The 19,990-nt window shown below is 35.1% G+C and overlaps 1 protein-coding gene across 11 annotated transcripts in view; it reads left to right on the top strand.

The window, feature by feature from the left end:
• The first annotated feature begins 10,458 nt into the window (after nucleotides 1-10,458).
• Nucleotides 10,459-19,990, top strand: part of Arhgef33 (Rho guanine nucleotide exchange factor 33) — an 81,734-nt gene continuing 72,202 nt past the window's right edge. For 7 of the 11 annotated variants that reach the window (XM_046425503.2, XM_046425540.2, XM_046425512.2 and 4 more), the window contains exons 1-5: nucleotides 10,460-11,047; nucleotides 13,448-13,612; nucleotides 14,139-14,260; nucleotides 15,584-15,729; nucleotides 18,916-18,975. In XM_046425503.2, the coding sequence (XP_046281459.1) occupies nucleotides 11,015-11,047; nucleotides 13,448-13,612; nucleotides 14,139-14,260; nucleotides 15,584-15,729; nucleotides 18,916-18,975 (526 nt within the window). In that variant the 5' untranslated portion in view covers nucleotides 10,460-11,014. Of the gene's footprint in view, nucleotides 11,048-13,447; nucleotides 13,613-14,138; nucleotides 14,261-15,583; nucleotides 15,730-18,915; nucleotides 18,976-19,990 lie in introns of all 11 variants that reach the window. The other 4 variants (XM_046425487.2, XM_058573682.1, XM_046425465.2 and 1 more) reach the window with 4 other exon arrangements.

The following is a 19,990-nucleotide window of genomic DNA, read 5'->3' as shown; positions in this document are numbered from 1 at the left end:
TGGAAAAATAAATGTCAGGAAAAGGAAATTATAAAAATGAATAATAGTTGGCTTGCATCACCAATTTTTTTTAATACTTATTTTTTAGTTGTAGTTGGACACAATATCTTTATTTTATTTATTTATTTTTATGTGGTGCTGAGGATAGAATCCAGGGCCTTGCATGTGCTAGATGAGCACTCTATCACTGAGCCACAACCCCAGCCCCACTAAATATATTTAAGAACATCTATATATAATATATTCTAATCTTGGAATAGGGGTAGATAGATAAGAATGGAACAAAGAGCCCATAATATATTTTAGTGTATCAAAGAATTTAGTATGTTACAAAAATCAATACTGCTGTTCCATTAAGGAAAAGCATAGTTTACTTAATAACCTGTGCAGAGCCAAGTGGCTATCTCTCTGGATAGTACAGAAGGGGAACATTACCTTTTCCCATATAAAAAAAAATTTAAATGAATTAAACACTTTTAAAAATTAGAAAAACCTTGGAATAAAATTTAGGGAGAAAAATATATAAAATCTTGGTATTGCAGATAGCTTTAAAATCAATCCAAGAAATCTAGCAGCAATTAAGGAAAAACATTTATTTGACTTCGTATATTTAAAAATGTTCAATAGCAAAAGTGATCACAAAGTCAAAAGAAAAAAAAGATGGGTACAATATAATATGTGGCAAAGCATTAATATCTCTTACTAATTGATAAGGAAAAGGTGAACAACAAATATAAAAATGGATAAGTTAGGGGAATAGATAATTTACAGAAGAACAAATCTTCATGTTTAGTAAGTATATGTAGAGATACTCAGTGGTACTAGCAATCAGCAAAAGTAAATATGAAATATCACTTGTCACCTGAGTGATGAACAAGAACTAAAAAATGTTAATTTACACTCTTGTCTGGGGTGCAGGAGAAAAGGTGTTCATTCAATGCTCCTGAGGTGTTCATTCAATGCTAACCATGCCTCTTCAAACCCCACATAAATAAAATGGAATATATAAGGTTGATATGATGTAAGGTAAATAGGTACCAAGATATTTGTTGTAGCATTATTTGCAGTGACAAAATAATGGAAATAAAGGGAATGTCTATCAGTACAGGAATGATTAACACATTTCATTCAAAGCAAGAAGTATTATGTAGCCATTAAGAATAATTTCTTAGTATGTACTGTTGAATCCCACTGTTACACATAATTATAATACCGCCAATAATAATATGGAAAAAATATTTTCTTAGATGTTAATTAATTTGGAGAGACTGCCATGATGTATTAAATGAGAAAGGTAAGATGCAAAAGGGTATAGTATGAACCTACAATGACAGTCTCACCCATACATACATCTTCTGCATTTATTTTTGTATGTAATTATATTAGGATGAAGAATGGAAAAGAATAGCAGAGATTAACATCAGTTGAAATTGGGGAGGAACAAATGGGCACAATAAAAACAACATGAATAATAATGATACAGTTTTTTAAGTAAAATGTACATGCTACAACATAAATGGAAAATTAGGTAGGCTTCATTAACAAGTTTGCTCCATTAACAATGTTGCAAAACATTTCAGACAAAGAAGATTGTGAGGCAGTACAAACAATGATCATGGTAGTTGCTTCCGGAGAGGCATCATACAAGCTTTCCCCCTCCACACTTTCCAAGTTTTCTCCAATATAGGTTTTTGCTTTAGTAATTAACTAAATAAAATAAGATTTCTAACTTAACTGCTATCAGTCACACAACTTTTATTATGTCTTGAAACCAGCAGCCATATGTCCACATGTGAGCTGGATGACGTCTAGCTCTGAAAATGTGGACATTGTTTTAATTTTTTTTTTTTTTTACATTTTCATTCTATCCAGGATATATGATTTTTTGGCTTGTTTGTTTTCAGTTATTTATAGATTGGACAACTAACTAAATCACTAGGAATATATTATTCTGAAATATCCAACAAGAATAAGACTTTATATATTTCAAGTTTTTTCCCAAATATGAACAGAAATTACTTCTAACAATGATTTTTGAAGCTCTGTGGCTTTTGGCAGATACCTTCTCTTCCCCTTTCCTGGCATTAGTTGCTTCTCTTATAAATGAGGAGGTTGGGGCTGAGGTTGTAGCTCAGTGGTAGAGCATTTGCATAGCATGTGGGAGGTACAGGGTTTGATTCTAGGCACCACATATAAATAAATAAAATAAAGGTCCATTAGCAACTATTATATATATTTGTTTATATATATATGCATATATATTATACATAATAAATAAATGAAGAAATTGGATGAAATAATTTTCTCAGGGCCTTTTTGCTCTAATATTCTTTAATTTTAAATATATTAATCATGGAATGATTTAATATATGATAAATGAATAATTGCTAAAGAGAGTAAAGTTTTTTTCTTAGTAATGCTGTATTGACTATGAAAAGAAGTTCAGGAGAGCTAGGGAAGATGCTTTACTTTGACATAACTTTCATGCCCACATGAAAAATGCACAGGATTCCAAAGAGCAGGGCCTTGATTTGGAGCTACTTCTTATATGTAAGTGTTAATAGTGCTTTTTCACCTATGTGTACCCTCTTGCCAACTTATTATTTTGCTTTACAGGCCTCAGTATGTGAACAAAAAAATTAAATCAACTTTCATGAGGTGTGATTTATACAGAACAAAATGCATCTAATTAAAATAAACATTCCATGAATTTTGTCAAATTTCTGAACCTGTTATACCACTACCACAATTAAGCAATAGACTATTTCCATCACCCTCAAAATTTTCCTGTACCTCTTCTCAGCCATCTTTTGACCTCCTGATGTAGGTGACTATTGATCTGTATCTTGTCATTATGGAGTTGTCTTTCTTGAGTGATGAACAAAGTTTAAATTGGTATTTTCTCAATCTTGGGTAGTATTCACATATTTTGATTATTTCCATCAATATTCCAAGTAGCAAGCAACAGAAAAGAACTGACTGATTTAAACAGTGAAAGAATCTGTTGAAAGAATAGAATCTCTGGGAGACTGGAGAACCAAGTCTGGGATCAAGTGGCCAGCAACAGTGCCCCACATCATATGATAAAACCATTTTGGTGAGGAAAACAACATAAGAGGTGGCTCAAGATTCCTAAGCTGTCTGTACCAGAGAATGGTTTTTGCTTTCTGTACCTTGCTGTCATTGCTGTCTTTACAACTCTTCCTATTTCTTAGAAAGTAAAAAGTATATCCAGTCAATCTGCCTTAGGAAATCTGTCAGTGTCTGTTGGGGTAGGGACATCTGAGTGGCAGGTCCTATGTCATGTGTCCCTCATTTCTTGGCTGCAAGGGAGAATAGGAGAACCTGGCACTTTCAGCCTTAATAGGTACATAAGTGGGAGAGGATTCTTCCAACATAGGAAAGGGTTAAAATGCTGGAGGGCTAAAAAGAGGTCCCACGTTCACACTGGGTTCAAGGGAACCTACCAGATACTGGAAATAGGGATAAGAAAACTTAACTATGTAAAGAAATAGAAATATGTGCACCGGCCTTCACACTTGCCAAAGGCTTTTCTTCTTAAGATAATTTCTCTGAACTATACCTTGTTAATAGAATCAGTGGGCCTAACATTAGTTTATTTGATCCAAAAAAGAAGTAGCAAATTAAAAGCCACCATAATTTTTGAGCAATGAATTTCATACTTAAAAATGATTATCTCCCTTTAAGTTTTAAGCTACATATTTATTCAACTTAATATTTTTATTCTTCTAAAATTATGTAAACCTCAATATGTGTTCAATTTTTTTTCATGTTAACACATAAAGCTAGTTCAGTTTCTTCATTAGTTCTTCCTGCTATCCCTATTCTTTATTTCAATCCACAGGTGCAGGGAAGGGGAGGTGGCCTGATCAGGACAATGATGATGCGATGTTGAAGAATAAGCTGGAGGAGAGAAGTAACAGGCACCATGGAAAAAACCAAAACAAAGCAAGGTCAGATTTCCCCATGTCTTGCTTTAGAGCTCAGGATTCAATAAATGTAGGTTTTAGTCTTGACTTGCTACTGTCTCAAAACCTTGTTTCCCAGTTGGGCACGGTGGCACACACCTGTAATCCCAGGGACTTAGAAGCCTGAGGCAGGAGAATTTCAAGTTCAAGAGCAATCTCAGTGATTTATCAAGACCTTTAGCAACTAAGAAACACCCTGTCTCAAAATTTAAAAATAACCAAAAGGTCTGGGGATGTGACTCAGAGGTAAAAGCATCCCTGAGTTCAATCCCCAGAACTGAAAAAAAAAAAAAAAACCTAAAAAACAAACATCATTTCCCTGTCATCATATAATGATCATGAATATTGTAGACTTGCTGGCAAATAGGAAATGTCATCTATATAAAATTCGGCTTGATTTGTTATCTTATTATTATTTTTTTCAGTAGTACCCTTAGGACTGCCTCAGAACAACATGCTCAGTGAGGCCAACATACAGATAACCCAACCCCTTCTTAGCTAGCCTGGAAGCACAAGAACTTTCTCTTTTCTTTTTCTTTTTCTTAGTACTGATGATTGAACCCAAGAGCACTCTATCACCGAGCTTCATCCCAGCCATTTTTCAAATTTTTAAATTTTGAGACAGGATCTAGCTAAGTTGCTGAGGCTGGCCTCAAACTTGTGATCTTCTTGCCTCAGCCTCCTGAGTTGCTGGGATTACAGACACGCGTGGTGTCCAGCTTGAGTTTTCCCTTTTCATCTTTACCATTTAGGAGCAACCACACAGAAGTTTCTGTTACAATCTCCAATTTATGGATGAGGAAACAGTCATGAAGAAGTCAGGCTGCAACTACAAAATGTCAAGGCTAGGTCTAGGATTCTGGTCTGTGTTCCCAAGTCTTGATTCTTGCTGTTATACCAGGCTGTTGGGTCATAGTATAAAATGAACTAAAAAATTGTTACTCAAGATTATATTGGGAGTTTTTGGTAATCTTAAAATATCTGGATTTCACATGAACTGTTCTGTGTATTGAGTTACATATTATTTATGAACTTAATGTTTTGCATATCTCAGGAGAACAATATGCATATTCAGGCAACCAAATGTCTGCAACCAGAGGTTTCATCTATCAACTGCTCAATTCATATATATATTTAACACAACAGAACAGTAGCCAAACAGATGATCAAGGAGCTAAATGTGTCACATAGGTTGTCTTGCCTTATCTTCAGGGAGAACCCATGTGGTTCTGGAAGGTACAATGTAGGCCAATGTTTCTCCTCTGTAGGTTGTAAATTATTTTTACAACTCATGCCTTCCCCCCTCTTTTTTTTTTGACCTGTATTTCCCAGTCTCCACTATTGACAATACTGTTCTATTTCCAACTATATTCTTCACAGACCTTTTCATTGACAATTTCCTTCTATTAGCTCTCTTACGATGCAAGAGAGCGAGATTCTCTTTGCTAATTTTGGCAATGATAGGAGGGCAGAGTTCAGAAGTATGGCAAGGATCAGAGGTAGGAGAAGCAAGGGACATTTATATAGTTCTCCTGAAACTAGTAAATGACAACTGGACTGGTACCTTCCTGGACAGGAAGAACAGCCTTCTTGGCATTAGAACCATCCCCTCAAGTAAACTTCAGTCAACTCAAGAATATGAGGGAGACACTTCTTGTGCATTCCTTCTTTTCTACTTAAAGATCACTAAATACTCAGTTTGGCCAAAAACTTCCCCATTGTGGTAGAATATGGTTTTTTTCTACAAGAGTCCTATTAATAGATTTGGTTTGTTTGTTAGGATGTAAACAGAAAACACCAGTTATATCCAGCTTATTTTTTGTTCTCGAATCAATGTTATGCAGTCATATACAGAGAATTCTGTAGGATCTCTATTCCCTGTATATATTTATGAGATAGGATAAGGACAAAACAAGTTGTTTTGATTAAACAAAGCTCTTTCTTTCTACAGGAGAGAATGAACATATGCCGGTGAATAGTCCTTCCACACAGATTTACCAGGTAAAGACAAATAGATTGTTTTAAATGCTCCCACATGTGACAGTGGTGACTGTCGGTTGTATGCAGAGATTTTTGGCACTCACAAGTGCTTCCACATACATTTGTTCTCTTCACAAGATTGAGATTGACAGGGCAGAGGGCCTCTCACATTGTACATTTGAGAGAAGCAATTATTGTAGGACAAATTATTCAGTTTATAAAATGTAGCACTACTATCCCATCTCAGCTCTGCTTTTCTCACCTGATGCTACAGTCACATTGGCCCTTACATCATACAATATAACAGTTTCATCAGAGAGGAGGAACAAGAAAGTTCCCTAAGTTCCTTTCTGCTAAATAGTTCCCTATTTTAGCAGAAAGAACTGAGAATTGAAAGGAGCTATCATTGCAAGTGTTCAAATATGGTGATAGAAAAATTTTAAGCTTTTTTTAAAACAATGGGAACAATTTGATTTACAAAGAAGATAAAAAATCTGCAAAAGAGAACTGGGATTGTAACTCAGTGGTAGAGTGCTTGCCTAGTAGGTGTGAGGCACTGGGTTTGATTCTCAGCACTGTATATAAAATAAAGTCCATTAACAACTAGAAAAAAAAGTCTGCAAAACATCTTTGCAGCAAGAGTGACATCAGGTGCTTTGGCTCTGTCAACGGAATTTATTTGGCTTCTATCTTTCAAACTGTAAAATTGAAGAAAATTTCTATCTTTAAAAATCATGGAAATTTATTCTGACATAACTTGGAATATATAAGGCTAGGGAAATCCATGTTCCTCTCTAGGCTTAAGACAGTATTTTCTGGAATACATGAGAAAGACGGAGGTATTGACAGATCTTAGCAGAGGTTGAGAGAAAAGTCCTTTTTAAGCTGGTTTTAAGCCCTGGTAACCAGGAAAAGGAGTTGTCAAGATGAAGAATTGGAGTCCAGAGGAACAGATAGTTTAGGAGAAATATTTTTAAATTGGTTGAGTTTAAGTGATAGCAAGAGTGAAAATAGCAACTAGTGCCCAGAAATATCATGCAAGAGTTCAAATGGTATGGGACCACTGAGGGCAAAACAGAACAGGATTATGAAAATATTTTTAAACATATTGTTTCTAGACTTAAATCAGTCCTGGGAAATTGTAGAGAAAGCAGCCTTTAATTTAATTTATATTTACTGAGTAGTTACTATGTGCAAAGTCTACTATGTAGTCTAACGGGAGGTTAAACAGATAAAACAAACATTCTCATTGATTTTTAAGTGTCTACAACCTAGAAAACACATATGCTAGATAGTTCTTGCAAGGAAAGTTTTTGAAAAGATTACAGTGGAGGCACTGATTAAATCTACAGGGAGAGATGAATTAGTGTAGACTAAATGATTTGAGGTAGGCATTTAAGGACAAGTTGGTCATTCGACAAGTGGATATGAGAAGGCTAAGTAGGCAGCGAGACCAGCTCAAACGAAGGTCAAGAAGCAGAGTTGGTCTTCACTTGGTGTTGATTTGGTGCCTCACTGATCCAAGGCCTCTCTCTAAATGCTTTCCTTGCCCACTTCTCATCTGTTCTCATCTGACCTGTGTATGGCATTTGAATCAGTGTGAGGACCTCTTTAAACTCAAGTATGATTTAAAGTCTATTATAGATTTTATGTAGGTCATTCCCTGGATGTTGGCTAAATATAGCTGCAATGGGGGTGGCCTCATTAGCTTATCATATCACAAACCCAAATACATCTGTTCACAGTGGAATATACAAAGCAGTAAAAGTGAAGTTGATCTAGGTGACCCCTGTGACACTATTATAATCCCATCCTTGTTTTAAAAGAACTTTTCCTAAGTCTGTTTACTACAAGCAACTTTTAACCAAAAAGAAGAAGTAAAGAAGAAGAGGAAAGAGGGATGTGGGAAGGAGTTATCTATAAGAGAATACTTATTACAAGGGAAACTATCTGAAACAAAATGTGAAATTTCAGCAATTCTGTATCTCCATATTTTATTTTCTTGATAGATCTCTTCCCTTCTTGACATTATTGGATGTAGTAACTTTTTTTTTTTAAATTGTCTCTCCTCATCTAGAATGTAAGCTCTAAGGGCAGGGATTTAGTCCATTTTGCTCTTTGTTGTATTCTCAGCATAAAGCACAGTGCTTGGGATATAATGCATATTTGATAAATATTAGTTGAATGAATTAATTAATGAATATATGCAAGATGTGTATATTGCTTTGAGACAAAAGGTCTGATGTAGTCATTGTCTGGTGTCAGTGTTGGGAAAACTGATTCTTTGGGGAAAAAAAGAAGAGATCCTCACTTCATACTCTAATCAAAACAATCTCCAAAAGGTTTGTCAAAAAAGTTAAGTATAAAAACCAAATCAAAAGTTTTAAAATAAGTATTTTGTTTCTGTATGTAAAGTGTCTTTTTATGTTAAAAAAAAAGTTGACAGAAATCACAAAGAAAAGGGTTTGAGAGTTTATTCACATCTTAATTTACAACTTTGTCAACATAAAAACATCTTAAACAAATTAAAAAACAAATAACTAAATGCTTTCAACAACTATTGCAAAAGCTTAATGATATAGAAATAGCTCATGAAAATGGATTATTCCAAGACCCAAATAGAAAATGGGCGAAGAAAACAAATAATTTTCCAAAGTAAAGTTATAGATAACTTAGTTAATAAACAAGAAAAAGTTGACGCTCAAAAAAGTAATGATTAAAATAAGAAGCATTATTTTTTATTATCTACTTTAGCAAATAATAAAATAATATTTAGTTCTCGTGTATAAATTGGTAGAAACTTTAAGAAAAATTATTAGTTAAAATGCAGGAAATGTGTTCAAGTGTTCGATCCATCACCGGCTCCCTGTCCTATAACTATTGGATAGATTTGACCTCCTTGGTGACAGTGAGATACAGTAATCCACATCAGGTCCCAGAAGTCAAAAGGAGAATGAGTACTACTATCTCCCAGTGCATTCCAGGTAGAATTACCTCCAGAACATCAATCAGTGTGAATATACAATTACCCATTGGGTTTTTAGGCTCAGGATATTCTCCTTTATTCCATTCCAAGTGTATTTTTTTCTCTCATCCTGAATTCCTGGTACATATACCTTTCAAAGTCATTGAATGAGATCTCTTTTCCAGAGTCAGGTGATGGTGTTTCATCCTTGATGACTTCATTTTGCATATGGATTTTTTCAAATTATAGTCCATTAAAACAAAAAGGGGGTTGGTGTGGTAACTGCAAAACTTAATTCCAGCCAACCCTCACACCAATGACTGGTACTCCCAGGGTGTTTTTTTTTTTTTTTTTTTGGCTCACTTGTAGTTTTAGGAATGTAAACATTGTGGCTTCCTCCAATTCTATTGTTTATACTTCATATATCTTATTATACAAGGCACAGTTTCCTAAATCCACAAATTTAGGACTTTATGTCCCATACAGAATGCTTCCAATAATATGCAACCATAATATTATAAATTTTCAAACCCACTGGCCAAATATATTTTATAGAACTATTAATTAATTGAATATTTGCCTCCCTATAATGTAGTAGATTTTTCCCTTTGGGTCAGATCTTACCTAATATCTTTGACTCATAGTAATTTCATATTTCAGAATTTATCCTATTGGCAATATAAACAAAATATATGCAAGGCTTTAAATAAAAAGCAGGATATGACAGCATTATTTATAATCTTAAAAAATAACAAATTTTCACCAAGAGTAAATGAATAGGTAAACTCTGGCATATTTTATATGATAAAAAAGTATGTAGCCATTAAAAACTAGACATATAGAAAACATTTTGAAGGCTATGGGAGAGGGATTATAAGAATCAAAGGGCAAGAAAAAGAGGGGAAGATATCTCTAGTGTGATCTCAACCATATAAATGTCTGTATTTCTATACATATAATGAAATGGGAAAAAAAATGAATAAATTGAAATGATGAGATTTAGGGTGATTCTTATTTTTCTTCTTTTTCTCTATAATTAAAATAATTGAAGAAAATAACTTAGGTGCCAAAAGGACCTCTAACTGAAAAATTATGGGAACCAGTCCTACAGTAATAAGTTTCATCATCCAAACTGCCATTGAATTTTTTCTAGGATTTGTAAGTCTTGGCTGAGCCTCAGGGTTTTTTTTTTTTTTGCCATTGAGGAATGTTCTAACCCCAGAGAAGTTAAACTCTTCTAGGCCTGTAGTATATCCAGGGATGAATAAGACAACTTTCTAACACAGCAGCCTTCGCCTCAGCATCAACATCGTCTTGAAAGGATGATTTCTGCAGGAGAATAGAGCCGTAGATTAGGAAATAGCTGTTGATGTTCAAATTACTTAACTATCCACTTAGTGCTTTAAATCATTGCATTTCTGGGGGATCAATAAAGAGGCCTAAATAAAATTGGAAGATGGAAGCTGGCAGAGAGAACAAGTTTCTTCTGCAGTGACTCTGGTTCAGGGGGAAACCAAAGCAACCACCCCAGCATCCTTGCCATTATGTGCTACTCCAAAACACTTGACCTTTTGCCCTCGTGAAGTCCAGTGTGGTAGGAATTTGACATGCCTTGTGGAGTTTTCCTAAACCTCGACATTATGACTTTGCAGAGTTCCCAAGGCATAGGCACAGTCTCTTGAATTTACCTCTTGGTAGCCTCCTGACCTTGGTCATGTGGCAGAAAGGAATGGGAAGTTTATGTAAAAACAAAACAAGCTGGAATTCATGAGAAATTTAGTTTGAGGCCTGACAGATCTTTGGTGGAAACCAAATTGGAAGACACTGATTAAAAATCATCTTCAGAAGAGTTCAGAAGCCAAGAAGGGAAAGAAAATTGAGAAGCAGAAATTAACAGCAGGAAATAGGAGGAATTCCGACTCCTCTCCCCCATTTCTTTGAGCCTAAGCTGCCCTCTGTGGAACCCTAGGCTTTGAAGTTCAAGTCTTCCCTGAACCTACCTCCAGTGGGAGCCCGCCCCCAGCGGCAGAATGGAGGGATCATAACCTCTCTAGAGCAGCTTCATGAAAAAATCAACGGGATGAGGAACGTGTTCAACTCGCTGGAGAACAAGGTAGACACCTGTTTCTAATCCTTGGGGTGGGCAGTGGGCTGTCAGATGAGAATGTTGAAGAGAGAGCAGAGAAAAGATGTTAAGACACTCATCTTCTGGTTCCTTTTTATTCCCAAGGCTGTGAATGGTCAGGTTGGTATGAACAACCAATCTGTCCCAGCTAAAGATAGTAAGAGCCCTGTGTTGTCTCAGGTGTGTGATTATGCCCATAATGGCATCCCCTTCCTGGCTTGTCACTGGTTGTGAAGCTGATTATAAAGTAGTAGTGTTACTTTTCTGGAAGAAATAAAGGGAGGAAGTAGACTGACACTCAGAACAGTTTTAGCATTCCCTGGTTGTTAGGAACCTTCCAATGGTTTTAAATTACTTTAGAGCTGAGTTTCTACAAATGAGAAAAATCTTTTTCCCTAAGACTCTGCTGTTGCCTTTTGGCTTCTAGAAAAACTCCACATATCCACTTTTAGGAGCAGTGATAATGAAACCTATTTCTGTTGGGATAGTGGTTCCCTTTTGTTTGATTCAAGTAGGAAACCTAAGCTTTCCTTCTTTCAGTTTTAAAACTTACATACTTTTTGCTCTGACGTTTATATAGCAATCAATTTTATTTTACACACAGAAGATGAGTTTATATGATAAAAATTAGCAGATCAGAAAGTAATTGATCTGGTGATTTAATCCATCATAATGGTTTAGTACACATGCTAAGATCAATCATAAAGATTAGTTTTAATTAAAAATTTTTGGAATCAAACTCAGATTGCTCATGTTGTTTCTAAGTCTTTGAGCCCCAAACACTTAATAAGTTCTGATTTTTTTTCCTAAAAATGATTTATTTTCCTCTTATTTTTCCCTATTTCCAGTCCTAGAAAGAAACCATTTGTGAAACACACTTAAACAACAACAACAACAAATCCTGGTTTTTAAAACACAGGGTAGGATACTGATTCATTTTATAGTAGAATGTGTGGATTCAAATTGAAACCATTTGGATGACTTGATTCTGAAAATGTATAGAAGTACACATATAAAGACACTTTCTTGGTGAATATTTTATATTATAGAAAAAACCTTCGAGACCATTATGTCTTGAAGAAAGATGGGAAGTTAAGAATTTCTCTACTTAGCTGGGTATAAGGTCATATGTGTCAAGAAAGTAATGTCATTGTCTGGCTATCCTATATTATCTTAATTTATTGTTTGTTGAAAATTCATTTTTTATTGTTCAGAAAATAAAACTGGACCTTTAGAAGTGCTCCATTTTCTCCACTTTTCTGTTTGTATTTAACTTTTTGATTTGTCACATAAAGAGGAAATAATTAATTTTTAAAAATACCTGTGTACTAAGCATATGACATAGTAGGTGCCTTACCCATATTTACTCATTTAGTTTTCAAAACATCCCTGTGAAATAAACATTATTATAATTATCTTAAAGACAAGGAAACTGCTGCAAAAGAGCTCTCTAGGAGAGAGCTAGGATTGTACCCAACCTAATTCTGAAATTATTACCTCACCACAGTGGGGAACATGACAATAGAAGTCCAATGTGGGCAGTCCTTTGACAGACTGGACTGCTGAAGATGATTCACATCACCATCAACATGCCACACTTCTGCCATTACAGATACTTCTATGCCTTCCTTATGGATTAAAGCTGTTGTCATGGAAAATGCCCAAGAATAGAAAGAAAGAAAGAGAAAGAAAGAAAGAAAGAAAGAAAGAAAGAAAGAAAGAAAGACATTTCTTTTTCTCTTTCAAAGAAATTATCATTATTTCTAGATATTATTGTTCTTATTCTTTAACTTTTTAAGGAAAAAAAAAACCCTGAATTTCTTTATCCTCTCTTAATAACCAAGAGGAATGTGACCTATCTGTTCTTTCACAGAATTCAGAGTAGCTGTATTAAGATTGTCTTTTTCACATACTTACATGGCTTTTTAAGTAGACTGCATTTTAATCAAAAGCTGTGAAATGAAAGTAGTTTGCAGGGGCATGCATAAACTTAATTGATTGTTTTATTGCCAAGCTTCAACATATTCTGTATAAAGAAGACAAAAGGGGCCAAGTTTCCCTTAAGTTGTCCAAATTTAGTAAATGAAGTCTGTAGATTGTCAAGAGCCTGGTTTTTTTCTCTCTCTTTTTCCTTATTATTATTATTATTTTTTTGTGGTGCTTGGGTTTGAACCAAGGGCCTTGTTACATGCCAGGTAAGCACACTACCAACTGAGCTATATTCCTAGCCCAAGAGCCTGGTTTCTTGAGAAAAGAAAAAAAAAAAGAAGAAGAAGAAGAAGAAGAAGAAGAAGAAGAAGAAGAAAATAGAGGAAGAAGTCAAGGATCCAGTGGTGCCATTTATAATAATTTACAGCAAATTGAGTTCATTTTTCATGCATTATTTAGTTGCAGGCATTAGCCTCTGAACTGAAAACTGGATTCACAGAAGCAATGCAGGAACTGTCAAGAATCCAACATGGAGAATATGCTTTGGAAGAAAAGGTTAAGAGCTGTAGGTGTTCCATGGAAGAAAAAGTTACTGAGATGAAGAATTCATTAAACTATTTCAAGGTAGGTGCATCTTTTGTTTTCCTGCTGAAAAGAGTATGTTGGGGCTTTTCCCATAGCAGCCAGATATAAGAATTTTCCTCCTGGTGCATGGTGGCACACATCTGTGATCCCATCAACCGAGGAGACTGAGGCAGGAGGATTGTGAATTCAAAGCCAGCCTCAGCAACTCAATGAGGCCCTAAGCTACTTGACAAGACCCTGTCTCAAAATAAAAAGGCTTGGGAATGTGGCTCAATTGTTAAGCACATATGGGTTCAATCCTTGGTACCAAAAAAAAAAAAAAAAAAATCCAAACCAAAACAAACAAACAAAAAAGATTTTCTTTCTGAGCCACTCACTAGTTATCATGAAAAAAATATATATTTCCTGTTTTTCTTTTTGGAGCTCTGTGTCAAAATCAGGGGCCACAATAGATTCATTCATTCATTCAATAAGTATGTACTAAAAACTTATGGAGTGCTGCATATTATGTTCTATGCTTTTACCCTACGTACCAGTTTGAAATATAGCAATGCTTATTTTTTAGGAAGAGCTGAGCAATGCCATGTCAATGATCCAGGCTATCACTTCCAAACAAGAAGAAATGCAACAGAAAATTGAACAGCTTCAACAGGAGAAGAGAAGAGAATCTCGAAAAGTTAAAGCCAAGTGAGTATTTTTAAGCTATTTACTAAAAAGAACTTTAAGAAAGAAAATGCCTATTAAAACAATAATCAGTTTCTTAAAGTGATCATATAATATGCTGGTGAGCATGTTGAACAACTGGAGCTCACACACTGTTGGTAGGAAGTAGTACAATCATTTTTGGAAAACAATTTCCAAATTTCTGAAGGTTTCTTTAATTTATTTAAAGATTATAAAATTTTTAAGAAATTTACTATACAAAGAATATTACTATAATAAATATTTGTAAATAAAGGAAATTAAATTCCTCTTTAAAAATATTTACCAGGAGCTGGGGTTGTGGCTTAGAGGTAGAACACTCACCTACCATGCATGAGGCACTGGGTTCAATCCTCAGCACCACATAAAAATAAAATAAAGATATTAAAAAAATATTTACTAAAGGCAAACTCATAGCAAGATCTTATAGAAAGGCACTGAGAGTACCTTGCCCTCTATTAATAATATAGCTAGCTGGCCACTGAGCTCTGCCAGTCTGCATATGATGGCAGGTATATAGCCAGAAAAGTTGGTTAATATAAAAATGAATGATAACTATTAAATATAAAAATTCATTTAATATAATATGATATGAAATGGCATGTATATGTTGATTACAACTGTAAAAATATGTGAAATAATCAGAAAGATATTTTTTTAAAATAATAATTGTTGTGCTAAGACTGTGGGGCCACCAGTGATTTTCTTTTTTCTTTTTAAATTAATTTTCTAAAGTTTCTCTAATGCTGCTATTATTTGACTCATATGATTGAAAGTAAATTGACATTCAACACTGTCTCAACTAAATTGAGTCAAGTAAAGTTTCACCATTATGCATACATAATCTTCATTGTTAAGTTTTTGATGTTATTGAATTTAAGACAGAAATATGGGGATAATATTTGTGTGACCAGGTAGAATAGATTATGGTGTTCAGTTGAAGATCTACAGCTTTCAGGTACCTTTGAATTGCTTGGTTAAGCAAACGTGAATCATCCCAAGCAAATAGTCACTACTGCTAACTTTATAGATCCTGGTGACAGGGAACCAGTAACAGAAAAATAAGAATGAAAGAATTACATTTAGAAGTAATTTGTAGATATCTGAAGTCTTGCTTGGTTTTAGGTGATGAATTAAGGTGAACTGTACAAATTGCTAGTATTGGACTTTTTAATTTAAAAAAATAGCAATTTATACAATTCAACTTAATAATTTGGACATTTTCTTAAGCTGTTCTGAATTGGATTTCCTCCTAATCTATCAAGTATTAAGAACCAAAGTGACCTTGGGGTTGTTTTCCTTTCCTAGAAAAACTCAAAAAGAAGAACATGGCACACAGGCTGGGCCTGCTCAACAAGCCCAAGGAAGCCCTTTCCGCTCCATTAACATCCCTGAACCTGTTCTGCCAAGTGAAGAATTCACAAATATTTTGCCATCTCAGGCCTATGAGAAAGGTATAGTTTGCAGACCACCACGGTGAACTAAACAAGTATTTCCCCCCTTATTTCTAGGTCTTAAATAATAGCAAAAGTGGGCTCACAAGTTCTCCTTCTTTATTAAAGGAAAATCATGCATTGCTCAGAATTTTTCTTCTTTTCTGGAATTTAGAAGAGTCTAGAGAACCAAAGAGATCCTGAGAGTCTGCCCAACTTTAAAGATCTTATTTTTTGAGAAAATACTAACCTGGATTCTTCTAAATTCCAATTGGATTAAAAATGATTTATTGCACAATCAATATTGTACCAACCATATGAGAGAAATGCTTTTAAAAAATTCACTCTAAAAAATCATTTTGTTGGTGGTGTAACTCCGTATCCATCTTTGTCTGGAAAATGAGAGCTAGTGCTATCTGTAGACTGAAATGGTCACCAACTACATATCTGCTCTTAGGGATGTGAGAACAGATGTTACAAAATGGTACACTGGCAATACCAGCTTTCCAAGGGATGTGGTTACTGACCTGTGTTCAATTCAGGAAAAAAAATACATAAAACAAAAAAACATTTGCTACATTTTTGTATCCTTGACAAAATCTAGCAAAACATCTATACAGAAAAATGAATGCAGAAATTAACATTGATTTGATGACCCCTCCCCTTTTTTTTGGTCTCATGTAGAAAGTCCTAAAAAGTATAAGTTCCTCAAAGGTAGGATTTGGTGGTTTTCTATCCCTACAGCTTATGGAACAGTTTGGTTTATGTATTCATAGACAATATGTGTGGTTTGAATAACTGAATCTAAAAATATGAATCAAGTGCTTTTTACCTGATGTACTTCTAAGAAAATATTTACTTCATTACTTTTATTTTTCTTACTCAGGTGAGTGTTTACTTTAGAGGCTGATAGGTACAGCCTGGGAAAACTCACTTGATCCATCTGGGAGTGGGTCCACAAGCGGTTCTGTTTTCTTTGTTCCATGACGTGGACTGCAAGACATGAAGGGATGATCCTTATTGAGAAACAGTTTAGGATTGTCTTAGAAAGTAGAAGTCAGATCAATGCCAGGTCTGGGGCAGCTGAACATGTTCACAAGATAAAATATTAAAGGTTTTATTTGCAAAACACATCTTTAGAGAATATGTACCAGCCCCCAGCGAAAGGAATAATCACAGGGCTTGTTTAATCCATTGAAAACAGCTGATATAAATGATTTCAGAGTTGACACAGATTTAAATTAACTGTTTAATGGCAACTCCTTCCTTCCCTGCTAGGTAGATATGGTCATAGTTTATTCTACTAAGTTACTGCAGAAATTTGGGGCTAATGTGCTATAACAAAATATACTGGATACAATTGGTGGTGGCTTATGTTAAAACTTAGGGTTAAAGAACCAAACTTTCTCAATGTGTTGGTTTACCCATTCCTAACGATAAAATGATATGACTGTTAACTATTGTCCTAAAATTCACGGAGTCAGGAGTTGGTGCAGTTTAATTGGGTGCCACTGGCTCCAGGTCTGTCACAAGGCTACAATCAAGGTGTTGGCCATAGCTATAACCTCATGTGATTTCTCTACTCAGGAAGCATCTCTTTCCAAACTTATTCACATGGTTGTTGGCAGGCTCTGGTTCTATGATATTGGCCTCTCCAAGTTGCTGCCTTACAATAAGGCAACCAGCTTCCCCCATGGCAAATGATCTGAGAGAATGCTCAGGACAAATGCCAGTCATTTTATAACCTAATCTTGGAGGTAGGATTCCATCCTTTTTGCCATATTCTATTTTTTAGAAGCAAATTACTAAATTCAGCTTCTACTTAAAGGATTACATAAGGACATGAATGCACAGGGATGAAGATAATTGGGAGCCATCTTAAAGGTTGCTTACCACAATGACTAGCCCTCTGTTTGAAAAGGCAGCCTCTTTTTATATGGGTCCTCTGATGTGAAAGCTTCATTCATATACCTTATATTTATACATAACTGATAGTCTGAAAATGTCATTTTACAGGACTAATTATACCTTTTCTTTCTTTCCCTCTCCTGCCCAAGAAGGCTTCAAGAAAAAAAAATATGTACATATACAAATATACACATGTATGTGTGTATGTGTGTGTGTATATATATATATATATATATATATATATATATATAATTAGTCTCCTCATATCCTCACCTTCTACCTATTCTTGTTCAGGACAATTGAAAGATAACTTATTTTTTTGTTGTTTGCTTTTTGCAAGACCCTATCTCAAAATAAAAAATTTAAAAGGCTGGGAATGCAGCTCAGTGGTAGAGTGCCCATGTGTTAAATTCTCAGTACCAAATAATAATAATAATAGCAATACTAAGTAAAATATTTTTTGTATTAAATGATGGTAAGTTAAGGAGAAAATAAGTAGAGTAGGATTGCAATTTTAGATAGGGTGCTTGGTAAAGATCTGAAGGAAGGAAGAAAATTAACCTATGAATCTGGAGGGGAAGAAAGGGCACAGCTAGTGCCAAGGTCTTGGTGGGAACAGAACTGACATGCCCAAAGAATAGCAAGAAGAGTATTGAGGCTAAAGCAGAGTGGATGAGGGAGAGAATGGGAAATATGATAAGAAGAAAGAAAGAAAGAGAGAGAGTGAGAGAGAGAGAAAGAAAGAAAGAAAGAAAGGGAAGGAGGGAGGAAGGGAGAAAGGAGGGAGGGAGGGAGAAAGGAGGGAGGGAGGGAGGGAGGGAGAAAGGAAGGAGAGACAGAGAAAAGAAATCAAACAAGCAACAGAGAGCAAATATTCTAGGGCTGTATGATGATTATGAGGACTTGGTCTTCTTACACTGAAATGGGAAGCCATTGAAAGGCTATGCAGAGGAGTCTGACTTACATTTTAACAGTATCGTTCACCTCTCATTTTTATTATCATCATGGTTAAACAATAATTTTGCTCTTACAGTATTCCAGGTACTACTTTAAGTAGTTTACATACATTAACCTACTTAATTCTTATGGCAATCATTTGAGGTAAGTACCATTGTAACATATATTTTGCAGCTGAGAAATAGCACTTGCCACACCATACTATACTTTTCTTCCTTTTGGCTGCTTTTTGTCTTTCCCAACAAAGTATAAAATCCATGAGTCTTTCAGTGCCTGGTTCATAGAAGGTTCTTAGTGCATTGGCGGAATCAATGCTGAATAAGAACTTTCCTTTCTCTGCAGCCCAAGAGTCCAGATCTGTTCATGTAGGAGAGAGTAATGTGAAGGGAATGATGGGTCCTGGTAAGTGGCTCTTCTGTTGGTTCTTTTTTTCTTCCATCCATTCCACTTTTTCCCTCTTACATCTTTCCTGCCTCTACTCCCTCAGTCCCAAAACAGGGATGAAAGAGCTCAGCATTGCTGTTACTAAGATCCTAGGATGTGTGCTAGAGTGGGTCAGTGACTTGTTTAATCCCAGGGATGGTGAAGGCCTGGGGAATAATCTTCATTTTTTTTTCCTGGCTCCTTTCAATTACTAATGAATTAACATCTGCTGAAATCTCACAGGTGAGTGTTTCATGATGTAAGTTTCCCATGGACCACAGACGTATGGTTTAATTCAGGTTATTTACTGAATTGACAATTTACCAGAATTTCATATATTATTGCATCTTCCCTTTCCCTTCCTTTTTCCAATGTACATCATCAGGGTGAAGGGGATAGCAAAAGAAGACGTTGTCTTTGGCATCCTTCTTCCTCCTCATTCTGTTCTTTCTTCCCTACAATGTTGCTGACACCTGGTATGCTCACCTGAGAGGAGGCTAACATGAGGAGTCAGTACATGCTACTCTAAATTAGCTACAAGTTTGTTTATTTATTTCTCTATTATTATTATTATTATGTGTGTGGTGCTGGAGATTGAACCTGGAACTTTGCATATTCTACCACTGAGCAATACTCCTAGCCCCATACTTTTATTTTAAAAACTCTATTTATTAGAGCCTAAGTAAAAATAGTAGAGGATTTGTCTAGAAGCAGAGAGAGGTAACACCTTGCAGTTGGTGAAACTTTTGATCCTTAATTGACATATTTAATCCTTGAAGGATAGTTGTATGCATATTATGAACACTATTTTTTTTTTCATTTCTTTTGTTAGGACATTTTATTGGTTGTTTTTAGTTATACATGACAGTAGAGTTCATTTAAATATAAATATACAAGCATGGAAAGTTATGTCAGATTCATTTTTCTGTCTTTCCTTTTCCTATCTCCTTTTCCTTCCCTTCATTCCCCTTTGTCTAATCCTCTGAGCTTCTAT

This window comes from Marmota monax, unplaced genomic scaffold (assembly GCF_021218885.2).
Source record: "Marmota monax isolate L192 unplaced genomic scaffold, Marmota_monax_Labrador192_F-V1.1 WCK01_AAM20220418_F8-fsc00015, whole genome shotgun sequence".
NCBI classification, from domain to species: Eukaryota; Metazoa; Chordata; class Mammalia; order Rodentia; family Sciuridae; genus Marmota; species Marmota monax.
Note: the sequence above shows the minus strand (reverse complement) of the source record. Positions and strands in the feature narration are given on the sequence as shown.